This window comes from Lycorma delicatula, chromosome 3, assembly GCF_047948215.1.
Source record: "Lycorma delicatula isolate Av1 chromosome 3, ASM4794821v1, whole genome shotgun sequence".
NCBI classification, from domain to species: Eukaryota; Metazoa; Arthropoda; class Insecta; order Hemiptera; family Fulgoridae; genus Lycorma; species Lycorma delicatula.
Window position 1 is genome coordinate 7044637 of NC_134457.1, and position 19953 is coordinate 7064589.

The window sequence follows — 19953 nt, forward strand, 5'->3', positions numbered from 1 at the left end:
CCAGTCAATGAAATTATTTTTTATTTTTGCTGATCTAAAGACCAAAGACTGTAGCAATTGATTACAATAACAAAAATGCAGTTAATGATTTAAGATCACAACATACAAACAAGATTTAATAATATTTGATGGAACCCAAGATAGTCATAATAATTCAGTTACGGGCAAGTTAATGAGTCATAATTTTGTCAGAATTAATCAGCACTTTTACCGTTAACATCTAATGCCATATCTTTTTTTTCCAATTGTCTAATGAACTAATGCTAGTAAAGAAACATTTACCCTCTTAGGGTTAACATTGAAAATATAGCACATTTTCCTACAATCATAAAAGGAAGAAAATCATAAATAGGGTAGTTCACTTTGTTTTTCACTCACTTCCCTTAACATGCGATATGGAATTAAAAGAAAGTTTTGAAAACTGATTTGTGCCACGATTCTAATTTTATACTATAGTCTCTCCAGTCTTCGACAATTACAGAACTTTTTTTTAAGATCTTGGGGAAAAGTTTTAAATATCATCTTTGTGTATGATTTAGCATCAATCTAATTTTACCCTCGGTGGTAACAATTTCTCTTTCAATGTAGTTTACATTATGTTGCAACATAGACAAAAAAATATATAAAAAATTATGAATTAAAGTTCACTAATACAGTACACTATAAAACTTATAAAAAAAAAAGCCAATATAAATTAGAATGTACATTAAATTCTGTTCATGGAATGACAGTACAGCAACGTTACAGAAGAGCACCATAACTTGTCATTATCACATGCCATGGTAACAAGATTTCTTAGAAATTCTATTGAATCAATGATTAAGAAATATTTTGGTTGTCTTATTTCCTTTTTTTTTTGTTTAGCCTCTGGAACCACTATAAGGTATTACTTCACAAGATATGTATGAATGTAAATGAAATGTAATCTTGTACAGTCTCAGGTCGACTGTTCCCGAGATGTGTGATTAATTGAAACCCAACCACCAAAGAACACCGGTGTCCACTGCCTTTACTAGGATCTGAACCTTAGAACTCTCAACTTTGAAATCAGCTGATTTGCGATGACGAATTCACTATTAGACTGGCCCTATGGCTTTGCAATAAAATTTAATTTTAGTTGGGCCTCTATAAAGAAAAGAGTAGAAATAAATCAAAATGCAGTTTGGAAGTAGCCTATTAAATAAATTTTACAAAATCGCAAAAGGTAACTTGTTAATAGCATACATTTGTAATTTTTTTTAAAAATTGCCTCAGGTTATTAGAAATTTTAATTATCAAAGCTCAGTATCATCACTATACCATATAAGAAAAAATCAAAATACAAAAAGATTTTGTGTAATCAACTATACAATTTTCATTAAATATATTCTTTACATAAAATTTATTCTTACTGTTAATTAACAACCCATTAATGTTAATGAATAAAATCAATTACTTTTATGTGAACAATTAATTAAATTTAACTAATGTTTGCAGTAAATTAAATAAGTCGGTTAACATTTTTGTTTTATTTTCTTAATTTTACCTCATATCAATAAAATTATTTAAATGTTCAAAACAATTAGAACCCCTATTTGAGAAACAACCTTAATGTCAGTTTTTGTACACAGACATGGCTTACAACATATTTTACTTAAGTTTTTTGTTTCATTTATTTTAATAAATTCATTTTTTCCTTTTAAATTCTCAACATTGATTAATCACTAGTTTATAACTGAAAATGCATATGACTCTTATTAATCTAACATTCTAAATAATATTAACAACTCTACATTAAACTTACTTGATCGACCAAAGCGTCTTCTAATTTAAGCATATTGTACACTGTGTCCCCAGATACTTTCCCAAATATTGTATGCTTCCCTTGAAGTTCTGGAGTAGCACCCATTGTAAAAAAGAACTGAGAACCGTTATCATCTTTACCAGCATTTGCCATAGCGACCAAACCACGCCGATTAAATCGCAACCTTGAATGGATCTCATCCTATTTAAAAATAAAAATTTTAATAATAAAATATTTTTATTATTTATGAAGAAAATAAAATTATCAACATAATTGTCCCAAAATTTAACAAAAATAATGCAATTTGATCAATTACTAATCAGAATATTCAGTTTCAGTTATAAAGAATAAAAATTATTATAAAGAATATAAATGAAATAAAAATTAATTTATACATCTATAAATGTTTGAAGATTTTACAGACGTTACATTTCTGTTAATCGTCCCCTGCTATGAAATCCTTTCCTTTTCAAGTTATAACAATTTTTCATTTTGAAAATAAGTAAACTTATTTACTGAGAGACCAACAATCACTAACATCACATAAAGTTTGTTCAAATTTTTTCAAGTTGGGAGAAGATGATAACAAAAAGATTTACATAAATAGCTGTCCAACTTGTGCCACAAGCTTGTGCCAAATAGCTGTGCATTTTCTATGCCACTGTTATACTTGTTGAGATTCGGCATGCCTCCAATCTTTCAACAGTTTGAATACACGGACCAGATATTAGATCTATAAAATTTCCAATGCAATTAATTGTAAAATTTGATACTCTTTATGATTGCATAAACCCATCATAAGAGCATAACTTGTAGGGCAGTCTTGTTCCCAAGGCTCTCTGATTGCAAACAACGTATCACGCAACAATAATAATGAAGATATCAGGCTACAATTTGGAATCACAAATAGGAAAACATTTTTTGTTGCCTCCTTATTCTGCCAAACACCCGCAGATGAACCGATGATAGCCTTGTGACATTATATATAAACATTTTTTTTCTAAACAGCACCTCATCTATTTCAACATCTTCACTTGGACCTCTGATAACCATAAGACTCGCTAACAATTTAGAAGCACAAATCAGTTAACAGTCATGTTATGATCAAGACCAAGTTCTGTTTCACAGAAATGAAAATGACAATCACTGTGAATTGAATGGAACTGCACATCAACATGACATGTATCTTTACAACATTAAAACATTTTCTTTCCTCCTCTATAACTAAGATCGTTTAATGATTTTCATTGCACTTCTGTTCATAGTAAGATTGAGCTGTTGCAAAAATCTTATGACATTAATCAAGTTTGAAAATTGTTGATTTTCAATTTAAAAATAAATTGACCATTTCATCAATTTATTTTTAATTTAAACATTTAACATTTTCTAGCAATAGAGAATTACACATTTTTTGATGTTTGCTACTAAAATTAACCAATAAATTTTTTAAATGTTTACCATTAAAAATATCATTAATTTTCTAAATTAACTACCACCTCAAGATAATTAATAATTTAGCTTTAATAATTAGATTAATAAATAAATTAGCTCACTAATAAAAGCAACAGATTCGGCAGAAGTGTTAATCCAGAGTTGGATTATTTGTTCTTCTCTATGTTTCCTGCTTTTTCTCCTTCTGTAGAAGGATGTGTGGAAGATTAAAAAAAATGTAATAATATATAAAATATAGACAATTGAGGTTGTAGGATGTAGTTTCATAATTTATTTATTAGTACAGAAAAGAAAAGTATGGAGAAGAGTATTAAATTAATCAAATGATATGAGCAAAAACTTACTTTAAAAGGTGCACCATAAATTGATTCTCCACCAGTACCAGTGCCAGTTGGATCTCCTCCTTGAACAATAAATCCTTTGACAACTCTGTGAAATATTGTTCCATTGTAATATCCTTCTAAACACAATTGTACAAAATTGCGGCATGCTTTTGGCGTTTCTTTGGACCATAATTCTATATCTAGATCACCAACTGTTGTCTTAAATAAAATCTAAAAAATAAAAAAATCCTTAAAAAAAATATTTAGTTAATAAATTATGGAATTAAATATTCTTTCTTAGCAAATTTTATTTTGACTGATGCATACAATCTCATAAGGAGATCAGCTTATGAAACGGTTTAGCATTCAATTTTAACTTAAATGTTCAATTAAACAAGGATATATTTAAGAACTTATTACACAAGTACAATTGGCTTACTGTATTTATTATTTTAAAATAAATGTTAACATTTATAGTTTTTAATGAAAATGAAGTTAACTATTGTCTAATGAAATAGTAATGCACTGTGAAATCATTTATACAACAGTAAAAAATGAAATATTAAGGCAGCAACGTTTGGAGTAAAAACTCCAATCGGTGTAAAACTGTCTTAGAAAGACAATGTTTCAAACAAAGAATAAAAAGGTAAATAAGAAAAATGAGCATCTTATAAGTCACAGAAAAATTCAAAATCAGTTAATTAAAAAGGGTAACAATATTTAAACCATAACCTCTGTAATTCATAAAATATTCCTGATAAAAATTTTACCAGACTATAACAAGGCTCCCTACAACTTAGTTAACAAAACTAATAACTCCCTGCAACTAAATTGATAATTTAAATTTAAAACTCAATCATTAAATCTTCTATCTCTCATTACATTAGGTTATAAATTATAGGACTGATAATAAATCTTGTCTCTTTTGCTTTACACTCTTCCTTGTTAGGAAATATCACCGGCTGTCTATAATTTTTCAAAATATAGTACTTAATTAATAAGTTATCTATTATAATTATCTAAGTTTTTTTCATCATTATAACTTATTTTTTATAACTCTACGTGTAAAAAACTTAATTAGTTACATGTCAATATTATTATCTGAAAGGTAATTACCGGATGCTAAACAGAAAAGAAAGAAGTTACATTTCAATACAACTTATTTAAAATTACCTTTCCACTAGTCGGTGGTTCTTGTACGTATATACTACTCATTTCGAATATTAACTACGATAAAAATACTTGATAAACTAACTGATCTGTCAGAACTACGATTGAGATCTCTGAGGCCAATTGTCACATGCATAAAACTGTCTAGTATAAAAAGCTACAAAATAACAACATAACCTATAACTTATCGCAAACATAAACAACTGATCACTTCACTACGACAGCGCCTCCGACGTCTGAATTAAACATATTGAAAATTAGGTTATGTTTAATGTTGTGCTACGTAAGTATGTTGTAGATTTTAAATGTTGTAATGTAAGTATTTATCATTGTTTACAATTTAATTTATTTAAAACGCACAGGAAAATAGTGGTTGATTCTAATGTTTATTGTTAGTTATCTGCAGTCATCTGTTTATCGGATCCTGAACAGTTATGTTCCAGTTTTCGTGTCGCTAATAATCAAGTACTGTATAACGAAGTAAATCTAGTGAGTATATATATTTATATATATTCGCCGAAAAAATATTTATAGAATATGAGGAAGTATCGCCAGTTAGTACTAGTGTTAATTACTTTGGCTAGTTTATGTACTTTGTTAATGTATAGACATGAATACTTAAAACTTAGATATGTTTTAGAAGTATTAAATTTTTTTGGGAACCCGCAAGCAAATATTAACGACTGTTTAGTTTTGAATGAAACTTATACGACAGACAATAAAAATAAACTTTTATTTGTTAATCCATCACCCTCGTGGTTAAAACTTGGTTCACATTTTGTGTATTCTGCATTTTGGGAGTTTGAGAGTGGAAAACATCATGTAAGAACATTAGCTATCGGTCCGCCTTCAGCGTTTACAGATATCGAATGTCACATTTGGTTTGATCAAGGTGAGTTGTTATTTTCTGAGATGGGGAAATTTGGATATTCTGTTAAAAATATTCAGAGAGATAGTTCATATAAAGATTCAAAATTAAAAATATATGAACTTTATTGTGAACTTATAGAGAATTCTGTTGTGGGTCGCCCTCATGGAGTAATATTTGTTCAGAAGAAGCCAAAAATAAATTTGAAGACATTTGTTCCTATTTACAACACTTTAACTGAACATAATGTTCGAAATCATTCCGCTATGTGCGTTAAAGCAGATGCTTCAGGCGTTTCAAAATCAACTATTGTTGAATTTATTAGTTATCATCTTATAATTGGTATAACTGATTTTATTATCTATGATACTGGTTTACATCACAATATACTCACTACTTTACAAACACTTCCTGGAGTAAGCGGATTTAGCCGAACAACTGTAGCTCTTAATTGGAATTTTCCATTTGAAGATGCTGATTTACAAGATGCCATCATGGAAATGGATTGTATGGGAAGAACAAGTGGAAAAGTTGAGTTAGTTATGTTATTAGATTGGGATGAATACATTGTGCCAAAATCTACTCATAACATTTATAAGATGGTACATACCATTGAACCAACTATGACCACTGAATTTGAAGTTGCAACAGTTATTTGTTGCACTGATATTAAAGATGATAAAAGTTCTGATAAGTCATGGCCTGTATCTTTAAGAAAAACTCAGTGTATGCCTCTGATGAAAAAAATTAAAATGTTATATAATCCTAAAAAAGGAGATGTAAGAAAACAACAGTTTCCTCCTGATGTTGGTGAAATATTTGTTTACAGATTTTGTAAAGGTTTAAAGAAAACTGTTACTAAATATGATCCAGTTATGGCACAATTTTTAGGAGATCTAATGACTAGTAAATTGCTTAGATTAAGAAAGTCTGGTATTTTTTTGAACAGTAGTTAGGAACTTCTGTGACTGTATTGAGATTATTTACTAGCTTACTTAATTTCAAATTAATGTAACATTGTTATTAGTGATAAATTAAAATTTTTCTACTGGCATATTAGTTTTTTTTTTGTTAAAGTTTTGATGTCTTAGACAAGTAAGTATTATATAAAGTTTTTAAATACTGCTGTTTATAGAAATATAATTTAGTTTTATGATATAGGAACACTCCATTTATAAGACAGACATTTAAAAAAAGTTTTTTTTTGCTATATTGATTGTTGTTATATTGTTTTTGTCTCTTAATTGTACCAAAACTAAACATAATTGAGAGGAGATATTTTAGTAAAAATATCTGATTTAAAAGTACGTTTATAAATAGTATTTGTTTACAAGATAGTAGTTAGACCTAGTTGACATTCCAAACAAAATCATTAATGACACATGTTTGTTTAAACCAGATTTTATTTATATCCAAATTAAAGTGATAGTTATTAGAATAAAATATAATAATAGTAAAGCTTGATCGATTGATTATTTACCGCATAAATGGTGTATTCTTTAACAAATGAATGATTATTTTTAGTAAATAGTGTGAAAGCTATTACCATTGATGTATAAACACGGATTTTGCATGACAGGGAAAAAATACAGCTGAATGTAGTCGGATCCAATCTGTATTCCTGCCGTTTATGAATTTTGAAGCCACACTGCTCTAAAGCATAGACAAACAATAGTAATCTTTTTCATTGGATGTGTTTTTATTTTTGTTACTAAAACTTTTAATAACTAATTAAAAAATCCTGGAATAGTATCATATATGTATTTAATCTTTTTGTTGTAATTTTTCTAAAATGTTATCATGATAATGTAAGGAGGGGAAACTTCCCTGTAACTCATATGTTGGTCATAGAATATACAGAAAAGATTCTTTTAAAGTATTAAGTTGTAGCTAATGAAACTAGGGAATTTAGGAAGACAATTGAAGAAAAATTGTTAGCTTTATATAAGCAAATGTAAATCAATTTTTTTAATTTTTTATTTACAGCTTGTTCAGTTATATTTAATAAATTACAGCTAATTTACAGTTTAAAACAAAAGAAAGTAAAAACTAATTTAAACGTTTTATAAAAAAAATTGTGTTAATGCTATTCAAAAAGTGAACAGTGTTTTTTCCTTCTAGCTTTACTGAGTTTTTCTTTTTCATAAGTTTGTTTTGTAATGATTTTGTTTTATTTATTTTTACTTTATTTTTTTAATTATTTGACACTTAGTATGGTGATCTCATTATTTTACAGTGCTGCACAGAGAATTTTAAGTTTATGGTATTTACCACTTATTTATTTAAAAAAATGCAGATCTGAATAGAAAGTATTTATTTATTTTGTGGGATGAAGTTTAAAGTTAACGTAAATCGTTAGAAAAGACAAAATCAAACTCACTTCATTATTTGATTAAATTTTGTTCAGTTTAAATACATTTATTTTATATTATTTATGAACATAGTATACGATTGATAATTAGTGATCCATATTACATACTTCAATGGTTAATACATGCACTAGTCAGGGAGGGATAATGACTTCCCCAGTTGACAGGAAGGGATTAGTTTTGATTGTACACTGTGATATTATAAAATTTTTTAACAGCTTTAATCAGTTATTGTGTTTATTTATTGAACAGTTTTATTTGTAGTGTTGAATTTTTTTTTTTATATCTTTAATGGGTTTTATTAGACAAATCTATTACAATATGATTTGGGAAAAAAATTTCATTTATCTTTAATATGTGGTTAATGAAGTTCTGTTAGTTGAGATTATAAATGTTTTGAAATAAAGATACGTTACAAGAAAAATTGCAAAAAGAAGTATCTTGTTTTTGTGACGGTTTTTTTTTTACATTTATTGTGTGGGAGCCTGAATGTACGTAGAAGTATGTGTAGGTGAATTGAAATACCTAAATTTTCTCATATAATCTGATTATATATTGTACACGTGGTAGATGAGCTTATCCCAATTATTTCCTCTTACAGATTTAGTTCCTAATTTATTTTTTATTATTTTTTTTTTATTCATATATATTTTAAATAGATTTTTAGGTATGTAACTATTTTAAAATAATTTAATTATTTGAATTGTTGAAGCATTTTTAATTTTAATTAAAATGTGTAGGATTGTAGAAAAAAATGTTAATATAATGTTAGAAGAAATTTAATAAACGAATATAAGAGTAAATGACTTCATAAAAATTATTTTCTGCCCTGTAACTTTCAATTGTGTAAAAATTCTGTACCATATTTATTACTGTTTTATATAAACGATATTGTTAAATTTATTATTGTGAATTTTCTCTAGAATTTTTTCTGACTTGTAGAATTTTATCTTAACTGTTATATATTTTCTGTAATATGGTGCATGCGCATGTTTCCTTATAGATGTAAGATAGATTCATTATAATATATTGATAGAAGTATAAACAACATGATTTGTAATGTGTAATTAAAATATGTTTTTTTTTTTGCATAAATGAGAAAAAAGAAAATGCATGAAACAAACTTGTTAATTGTTTTATTGCATCGATGATATCTTTTACTTTAAGGTAATTTGTATCAATAATTCTGTTTATTTATGCATAGTAATTTTGTAATAATCTGAGCTGACATTCCTTAGAAAATACTAATAATAATACTTGAGTATATTGTCAATCATTATTTGCTCAAATTCATAAACAAAAGAAGAATTTTCCGTATTTTTTAGCTTTAAGTTATATCAATAAAAGTTGTGATAGTATGTAAAATTTATCCAGTAATTAAAAAAATATTATGTATATGTTGTAACTGATTGGTTAATTATTTGCTGCCGCATTAATTCTATATAGCATTAACAACTAAAAAACAATTCCTCTTGTGAGTTCTAAAGTAATAACAAGTTTTTTGTAGTTTTAAGGTACGTTGACTAAAAATTATTACTTATTCTGGAATTATATTTTCTTCTGATCATGTTTATAAGAACACTATACATTGTAAAAACTTTGATTCCATTTTTACTGTAGGTAACTCTTAGGCATCTCTTTCTATACATTCTAATGAAATTAGATTTGGACTTGATCGATTAGTCTAATTTATCATGTTGAAATTAAAAAAAAATTGATTGTTGCTCATGTTCTAATACAAGTCTTATATTAAGCAAATTTTTTTTTTTTAATTCACTTGTTATTTATGGCATAACAGAATTAGTAATGTTGATCTAGTCATAAAACACTAGTTTTATCATTCTAATCATGTGTAAATATTCTATTCATATTCTTTATTCTATTCAGGTGGTATCTTGTATATTCTGACAACATTATATTGAAATGAAATTGTAGTCATACGTTATTTTATCTGGGAGATCAGTGCCATAAAAATTCATTATCTGTATGTTTATGTATTAATATTACTATCACAGATTTGTTTTGTTATTATTGTTTTGGAACTTGTGAATGTCAGCTTTGTCACATTTTATTTATTGTAAGTAAATCTCTTTCTCTTATTATTATCTTATTAAGTAAATAATAATAATACAAGCAATCTTGTGATTCTTGTGAATTGTATTTATTACTTTTATAAAAGATTAAATTTAGAAAAAATCTAATTTGCACAAGAGTTGATGATTTTCTTCATAATTTCTATTCTATACATCTGTCTGTTGTAAGATAGCTAATATCATATTATTTTACACAATGTCAATTAGTTTCTTTTTAGTATTAGGATTGATAGTTTTTTATATTATTTAATAATTTTTATTTTAAAAAATTCAACACCATATATTGAAAGAATATTGAGATGTCCCATCACCTCAGTCTTGACACACTTTACCTACTGAAATCTTTGTTTATAAAAATTTCTTTACAGTATAGTTTTCTAACAGAAGTTTTTATAAATCAGAATTTAATGGAAATAACAGAAAATATATTTTAGCATGAATTGATTGTATCCTATAATCGCTTTAAAAGATTTTGTAATTGTTATCAATCAATGGATCTTTTCTATTATGGCCTTATCATATGTTTAATTACTATATAGTGATATAATTTTGGAACTTAGCTTTTCAAGTTTGTTTTACTTTTTTATTGATTAAATAAAAAATGTTAAATCCCAATAATTTTTTGGTTTGTTAAAATTACTTTTATTGACTTAAATATCAAATTTGTTTCACACACTAGGTGTACAACAATCATCTTTTACTCAGGTAAACTGAACAGTTGTGAACTATTACCATAACAGTACCCTCTAATAATAATTATATTTTACAATATTAAATAAAACTTTTTTCTGTAATGATTTTTATGTTCAAGAGATTGCGGGTCATAATAGAAAAAGCTTCAGTCAATTAGTTAGAAATGATAAGTATTGAAATTTAAAATAAAATTGATTGATCATTAAGATATAAACTTTCAAATAAAGTAAAATTATTCTATTAATGTTATTTCTAGATTAAGGATGGGATAAAGTTCTTTTTACAATTACTTTTCTGATTATTGATATAATTGTAAAGTCTTTTTTCAAAATGTAACATTAAATTAAGGAATTGTTTATTTATTTTCTTTTCTGTAAATATTTTTAATTATTTAAATATGAGAAGCGGCTGAGATGTAATGTACAATAGAATGTAATGAGAGAACAAAATGACAGATCACGCCTTCTTGTACTTTCATTCTCTTATTATTAACATTCCAAAACTCATTGACTCACATGATCCCATTTTTGTCAGTCACTATTGTTATGGAGTCGAATACACCTGCTTTGTCAACGCATCTAAATTAATGTGTAGTGATTGAATTTTTAACAGCAGAAATAGTGAACGTCAGTGACAGTCGTTGTCATCTGAAAGCCGTTTCTGGTGATCAAACTGTTGATCAACGTACTGTGAGTAAGCCGGCAAACAAAGCTGTAAATCAGAAGCCAGTAAAGCAAATATTGAGGATAAACCTTTCGCCGGTCAACCGGTTCTGTGACCGATGAGAAGCGCTAAAAGGTGGTGAATGATCGATTGAAAATGATTGTCGCAACACACAATAACGCTTTGCCACCTTGGTAGACATATTGAAAGAACAAGTAGGTCATATTATTGCAGTAATTGGGCTACAGTAAAATCTGTTGACGGTATGTCTCTTGTATAGTTTAAATGTGAACCTATTCCACATTCTCCATACTCACTGGATTTGGCATCCTCTTATTTTTCCCTTCTTTCTGGAATTAAACAGGGATATTAAGGATAGTCATTTCATTACTGTTGATGAACTGAAGGATGTAGTGAAATCATTTATCAAAGAAAGATCAGCAGCATTCTTCATTGACTAAATGAGAAAACTAGTTCACTGTTGGAAGAAATGTGCCAGCTGCATTTGTTTACATAGAAAAATTGACATAAAAAATATTTATTTTTTTTATTTACATGAAAAAAAATTTTACTTGTAAAATGAATTAAATATAAATAAAATAAAATTAAATGTACTTTCATGCTAAATTTGTTTTTAAACTTTAAATTTGCTAGTTAGGAGCGACTGTGCATTGCATTTCTGTCTCCTCTCGTATATTATACCTCAAATTTCTGTCTGACTTATTGAAAATAATTTTTAGTTATAACTTCTTAAAAGTTTTAAAATTATATTTTGTTTTGTTATATATTTTTTAAAATATAAATTTAAGAGACTGTCTGTTGTAATTCTTATAATCAGTTTAAGAACATATTTTTGTTTAATTTATATAGCTTTTTATTATCTTTATCCTCTATTAAATACAGTAGTATATGAAAGTAGAACTGTAAGTAAAATACCTTAGAATTTATATTTCAGATTTGTTTACGTATTAAATAATCTCTATGTGTACAATATTTGTGTAGGTATATTTATTTCATTTTCAATGCTTTTCTGTCTATTTTATTGAATTCAATATATTAAAAATGGCAATTTTATTTATAAATAACAACAGTACTCTTACAGGTCCTATTAATCCTGTGTGTTAGCTTTTATATTACTGCTAATGCTAAAAGAAAAATAATTTTGTAGTTATAAAATAAAGATTATTAGAAGAAGCCTATTCTTTAATATGTAATCTGTAGTTGTATTTGTTTTTAGAGAAGTTTAATAAAATTGGAATGCACAAATATTAAGAAAAAATAATTAAATAACTTGTAAAAATAGTATTATAATTTACTGATATAATTTTTAAGTTTGTGTTTTTTTTACTGTTAAATGAATATTAACTCTGTTAAGAGACTGTTATATAATTGGTTAATTTTATTTTGTATTATAGATTTATAAATGCTGTTAATATTAATTTACATTATTAACGAAATAGGATATTAAATTATCAGTTTTTATTTATGTTATAATGTTAGATCTCATATAATAAAACTATGAAATTAATGTTTAATTTTATACACAGTGAGGGGTTATATGCTTTAGGTCTGGTATTTTCTCTACATTAATACTAAAAGTGCCGCTTTTTGGTTAGCATTGTTACTGTCCCCAGTTAAGCCTGAATAAAAAATAATTCATCCTGATGATTGGTACCATTGTCATACTATATACACTGTATTTTTCTTTTTTAGTGCCATAAATTCAAAATAGTGTAAAATATTTTTATAGAATGTTCATAATAGAATGCATATTAATATATTGTAAAATAGCGATGAAAGAATTGTATAAAAATAGTCTTATTCATCCCATTATATATTTTTCAATACAAGTGTTGTTGGTTCCAGCATGAAAGAGAATCAATAGAGGGCAAAAAATTAGAAGAATTGACCTGTCCATGATTTGATTGCTTTTTTAATTACAGACAGCAACAATTGAAAACCCAATCGAGTGTTACAAAAAACTGTATTATTGTTCAGATTTATGTAGAAAGACATAAAATTATTTGTATCGAATAATTTTCCTTTTATGCCTTTTTTAATTAATTTTGAAAAAAAAATTTAATTTTATTGAATTAAAACTGTATTTAATTGTTTCTTATTAACATATATATTTCAATAACTACAAGCATATAGTTATTCTTTGCCTTAAAAAAAAAATTAAATTAAACAAGTATTAAAATAACTAGTTTCTAAATGTGTGAAACGTGCCTCAAAAATTCATTTTAGTAGTGATTTTGAAATCGCTACTGATGTTAAAATTCATTTTGGTAGTGATGTTGAATAGTGTTGGGTCATTTTGGATCGTTTAGGAAAGTCTTTTTTAAAAAAAATTTGTGTTGCATATACTGTAATATTTCAATTAAAAAAAGTTATTAATCTTAACACATCACTTGTTAAAAAACTTGTGGGCAGAGGTTCCCATTTATAGGGAACTTTTTAGTACAACAGAAACACTTGCATATTTTACACACAAAAAGTGCACACTTTATGTGCATGTGCACTTGCATGCACACACACAAACACACACATGAAGATAGAGAAAGAATGAGTGTGTGAATGAGAAGATATTGATAGTTTATTTTTATTGTGACATAATAAAATGTTCTATCAAACAAATAAGTATGATTCATAGGTAGTCTTATGTATTCAGTGACAGATTTCATTAAAGACTGATGATGAGTAATTAAACATTATTATCATTATTAATAATATCCATTATTCTTTTGATAATGGCTGTTTTTTACTTATTTTTTATCAGTATATTAATCCTATAGAGATAACAAGTTACCTGTATATAGGAACTGTAAGTACAGTGAGATCATTTGGCATGGCATTAAGTAGTTTTACAGCAACAGTACAGCTATTCTTGTTACTTACAACTCCACCCATTTTAAGCCGTGGGATACTTTTATTTCTGGTTATATTCTTAGATTGTGATTATTCAATTCTTAATTTTTCATATTCATAAAATAATGATAGGTAAACAAAGATTTGTTCCTAGTAGAGCAGATGTTTTGTTATTTCCCAATTGTTTATAGTTATTATTATTTTTAATATCCTGTTTTGCAGTTTTTGTATATTATTTTTATTTGCTCCAACACACACTATTATACCATAATTTTTGTAACTGTGAATATTGCATAATAAATAGGCATTAGAGTTTTCACTTGAATTATATATAATCTATATGTTTATCCCTTTCATATTATTATAATTAAATATTACTGCTAGGTATTTACAGCTATAAACTCTTTTGACTGTTTGTTTTCCTATCCTTTTATCAATATCACTTATACCGTATTGCTAGTTTTCAAAAGTTATATGTACTGTTTTGTCAATGTCTAAAATTAGTTAATTAACACCAAGCCACTTGGCAACCTTACTAATTGTTTCATTCATTTTTTTTTTTTTTTGCTTCATCCCATATCTCTCCATTAGCTATTACAACTGTATCATTAGCATAAGATATTTTTGAATCGGTAAGCATTTCTTGAAACATTTTATTTACGTATAAGATAAGCAGAAGTGGCTAGTCCCAGTGTTGTGCCTTGGGGCACACTGGTAATTATAATTCAATACTCACTGTGATTGTAAAGGATTTTACTTATATTTTTCTGTTGGTTATATAACTCTGTATTAGTTTATACCCAATTGCTCAAATATCATCATTATTTAGGTTATGTAGGAGAATGCTATGGTTAATTGTATAAAATGCTTTTGACAAATGAAGGAATTTTGCTTCTATTTGCTTACTTTTGAAACAATTACTTTAGTAAATTATTATTCTTTAATAAAGAATACTTTATTTATTTATTTTATTAATTTATCAGCAATGAAACACAACGTAAATCTTATTTTATGTTTCTTGTATATATAATTCACTTAAAATTTGAACGTAGGTATTTCATTTTATCATTAAGAATTAAATTGTATAGAGTATAGATATTTTTGTAGGCATTTTATTAATCCTTTATCCCTTAGCTAATGTTTTTAATATATTGCTGGAAAAGTGTGAAATTTTATTGTGGTAAATTTTAAGTAATTTTTATATTATATTGAACATTTTAAAAATAACATAAACAGTTAAGATTTTAACTATTCTTGTATTTTCATTTGTTAATTATTTTATCATTTTGATGATATTGAAGCAAAATTTTAAGTTAAAAGCATCTAATACCATTATGTCTGAGAAAATTTTTTATTAGTACTAAAACTTGTTTTGATCGTGATGCTTGGAATCATTGGTGCCAACTGAAAACATTTTGAAGTAATTTATTATTAAAAATAACATTTTTCTTTTGCCTTATTTTATGATTTTACTGTTGAGTTATTTACATATTATGATTTGTATCATTAGTGAGTAGTTGAAGAATTAATGTATTTAAATTGTTCATTTAATAATTGCGTATAGTATTATAAGGCCATGCCAATGTTAGTTTTCTTTAGTGTTCATTTTTGAGTGATCAATTTTTTTTTGTACTCCATGGTCATATCTTTATTTTCTAAAAAGTAGTTGTTTTTTTCTGATTTTTGAGCTTACCTTTATAATTTTTGACTTGCAATTGGCAATGATCATTTTTACTTTGTTGTATTTTTACTTTAACATGATTTTAGTAGCTATGTATTTCTTAAGCATCGACCAACATGAAATTATGATGAAAATCGTTATTTTCAACTCTTTGGAATGAATGATGTCATTTAGTGTTTACAAGAAAAGAAAAATATTATTTTTGTTTATACCGTGCTGTTCAAATATCACAATTTTTTTTTTCAAATAAATGCTATGCTAAACGGTTATTGAAATAAATTAGGAAAAATTTTACCCAAAATTTAAACTAGACAGATGACCATTTTGACTTAAGAAATAAATATATATATATTTATAAAAGAAAATAAATAAATGAAAAAAGATTTAAAAGTTAATTTAAGTATTTAGATTCCTATTTTCCAGCCATTCAACTTCAAACTTCCCGGTAAATATTTTCATTTTTTCCGCTTTAAAAATTAGGTATAAGAACCCATTTTAGTGTGTTTGTAATTCATTATGAGCTATAACTTTCATGTGATACATGTTCAGGACTAGAACAAAGAAATTCTGTTTTAATATTCAATCAAACAACTTCCATGTAATACAAAATGATCTACTAATTCAGATCAGAGGTCTTACCTACATATATCTAATCTGTCTTTGCTACGTAATCTAAAATTTTTATTAATATATGTTTTGACAGTGGTAAGAAAATTTTGTTATAGAATGGTGTAAGTTTTTTTTTAGCAAACAGATTCTTGTTTTAACATATTTAAATTCCCAAATGCCCTGGTGCTCTAAAAATTGATTTTAGATGCCAAAATGTACCAATTTTAATAAAGTTACAAATCTGTTTCATAATTAAAGAAGGTATTTGATTGATTCAAATGGGGAAAAATGATTGACATTCTTAATAAGAAAAAAGGAAAAAGTAAAGAGGAAAGGTAGAAGTTAATTAAAAGCGTGAGAACATGATTGACTGGGTGGATTGAAAGGAAGCCTTGCTCTGACGCTGTTCAACATTTATATTGAAGATATGACAGGAATGTATTTGAAGAAAGAATAATTATGACAAATTACGTGTATAAGATTTTCTGAAGAGATGATAATTTTACACACGCAGACATGATATGTGGCACACATGCCCTTGGAGGAAGGAATGAAAGAATATGGAATGAATATAAATTTTATAAAGTTACAGAAGTAAACAGCAAAGAGGATTTAGTGATAAGGATAAGTGAAGGAAGAATAGAGAAAGTGAAAATTACAGATATTCAGGGACTATGGTGACAGAAGACCAGAAGCGGGCAATGAAAATAAAAGGAAGGATAGCATTGGCAAAGGAAGCTTTCAGTAAGAAGAGAGAATTACTATGTAGTGAAAATCTGGACTTAGAGTTAAGTAAGAGGTTAACCAAATGGTATGTATGGAGTATCTTGTATAGAAGTAAAGCGTAGAATATGATAAAGAGTAGAGGAACTGAACGGGTGGATAAAGTGAACAGGGTTAAAGAAGAAAAGAACTTATGTAGAAAGTAAACAAAAGAAAAGGAAACTGGTTAAAGGAGTGGAATCTTTACAACTACATTGGAAGAGTCAGTAGAAGGAGAAAGAAAGCAAGGAAGAAGAAGGATGAAGTTAATAGATGATGTGAAAATTGGAAGCTACAAAGTGATGAAGTAGAATTCTTGGAACAGGTATGAATGGAAACAGCAGTGGCATAAGAGACCTGCCAACAGGAATAATGCCAGATGATGATGATGATTCCATTGTTACAGAAAATATTTATGGAGCTATTATACAATTCTTTCATTGTTTTCTCTTGCACATGCTTAGTCACATTGAATTTTTTTAGGGTATTGTACGTATCATCTAATTTAGGATGTTCCATCTAAATGTTTATTCAGAATTATTGCAGTTATAAAAATTCAAAACCATACGTAATTGATTATTTTTAATTATTAATTGTCACTGATATAATAGAAAATTTAGGGAAGTGCTGTGTTCTAAAAAATTATTATGGTTTAATAAATATCCAGAATTTTACTATTGGTTTTCATATTGTATGGTATCAACAATTTTAATTAAAAATAAAAGTTATAAAATAATTAAACTTTTTATTTCACTATGTAGAAAAATCCTTTTATTACCATTCACTGTGTACTTTTAGTTAAAATTCATAGAAAAAATCTTATGAGTTATTAAAATTTGTTTTATTTATATATGTATACATTTTTTATGTTTGTGATAAGGTAATCTTAGGTTATTATATATTTTTCAGTATTTACTAATTTTTTTGTTTCTTGTTTTGGGTACCATTTTATGTTTTGTGGAAGGTTTTCTACAGATCATAACCTACGTTTAGCTTGGTGTTTTTATTTTTATTTTTTTCTAATAGTTGATGACCATTTTTAAAATTTGTAATAGTTAAATGTAATTAAATAATACTTCTATTCTAGAAATTGTTAATTTTCTTTTATGTATTATTTGTATTCGATAAAAATATAAAATCTTGCTTTTCATTAAAATATTGTTATAAAATATATTTGTAAATAGCCTGCAAATTTTTTATTATATTACATTAAGAAATTAAAGGGCACATTAGGTCTTCCATTCAGTTTTCTTGTAAATTAAGAAGTAGAGTAGGGAAGCTTAAATAAAGCTTGATTATATTTTATTATAAGTATAGTAGCAAATCTATATAATTAGTATGAATATTTTATAAATAATCATATATATATATATATATTTATTCAGCCATAAATTAATTTGTCTGTTTAGCTACTCATAATTATTTTCTATATTACATATACATTTGATTTGATTGCTTGAATTTAGAAATATACTTACTACCTAATAAAAAAAAAAAAAAAAAAAATGGCATGAGAGCATTCCTTAATACCTTTATTAAAAGACTGGTTACATTGAAAATATAAAATCAGTTCTTTCTCTTATTTTACATTTACTAATACACAAACTTTATGCGTATAATGATCATTTTGATGCACCTAGTAAGAGACGTCAATGATTTTTTTATCTTTGTTGTAGCGTTCAGATGTGTTCATTTCATGTAGTAGATTTATTTCTTCTATTTATTATCCTTTTTTATTTTTAAATAAAGCTTTTAATTATTTTTCTATGGGATTTTTAAATGTTTATATACCGATTATGTCTGGATATCAGATCAAATATCCAGACATATTTTTTTAGATATCCAGATGGATTTTTTTTTATGAATTATAATTTAATTTGCATTTTTTATTTTTATTGTATCATAGATGTGTATAGCATTATTTTATGCTACAATAAAAACAAAGAATGCAAATGAAAGTTTAATCTGAAAAGAAAATTACACTTATTTGATATTTATTTATTGTAGCATAGACATGTACAGAACATTTTTCCTGCTCATAAAAAGATTTCATTCATTCTTTTATGATTATTAGATTTCTGATTCAACTGATAATAAAGGGTTTTCATGTGATCACATCTTCAGGAAGAGGTTAAACTTTTATAAGTTCCTTATAAAATAATTGTTTTGTAAATGGTAAAAATTGTTATTTTATTTTGAATTGATGATGTGCATATTTTTAGCTTTTATTTTTGCCAAGTTGAAATGTTGTATATAACATATTTTTTTGCAATAGAAAGGAGTACATCTTTCTATTCTGTGATGCGGGAAAAGCACTAAAGATAATAAGAAGCACCTGTAGAGAGTTATAATATTTGTCAGACAGCCAGTCCCTGTAGTGCACAGAGTGAAGGTATCACTATTATCACTGAATATCATGGGCTTGGATTAGCAGGCTGATACCCAACTGAATATTTGGCTTAGTGGAAAAGACTAGGAAATCATTCCACTTCTAATTTTCTTTAGTAATCCCAGTTTGGACTGCTTGTGATTCTTTGGAACAGATATATACATTCAGGAGTGATTTGTAACATAGGTCAGTCGCTTCGAATCATTACAGTGATGGCATTAAACACACAT

General features: G+C 26.5%; 2 protein-coding genes across 2 annotated transcripts in view; one reads left to right on the forward strand and one right to left on the reverse strand.

Moving 5' to 3' along the window:
* Nucleotides 1-4915, reverse strand: part of LOC142321368 (spliceosome-associated protein CWC27 homolog) — a 32311-nt gene extending 27396 nt beyond the window's left edge. The window contains exons 1-3 of the mRNA XM_075359395.1: nt 4732-4915; nt 3580-3789; nt 1784-1984 (exon numbers count right to left, since the gene is read on the reverse strand). Of these exons, the coding sequence (XP_075215510.1) occupies nt 1784-1984; nt 3580-3789; nt 4732-4773 (453 nt within the window). The 5' untranslated portion in view covers nt 4774-4915. The remainder of the gene's footprint in view (nt 1-1783; nt 1985-3579; nt 3790-4731) is intronic.
* A 113-nt stretch (nt 4916-5028) lies between these two features.
* Nucleotides 5029-6635, forward strand: LOC142321369 (uncharacterized). Its single transcript, XM_075359396.1, has one exon. It carries the CDS (start codon nt 5266-5268, stop codon nt 6550-6552), a length of 1287 nt encoding a protein of 428 aa, XP_075215511.1. The 5' UTR covers nt 5029-5265; the 3' UTR covers nt 6553-6635.
* Nucleotides 6636-19953: the final 13318 nt, after the last annotated feature.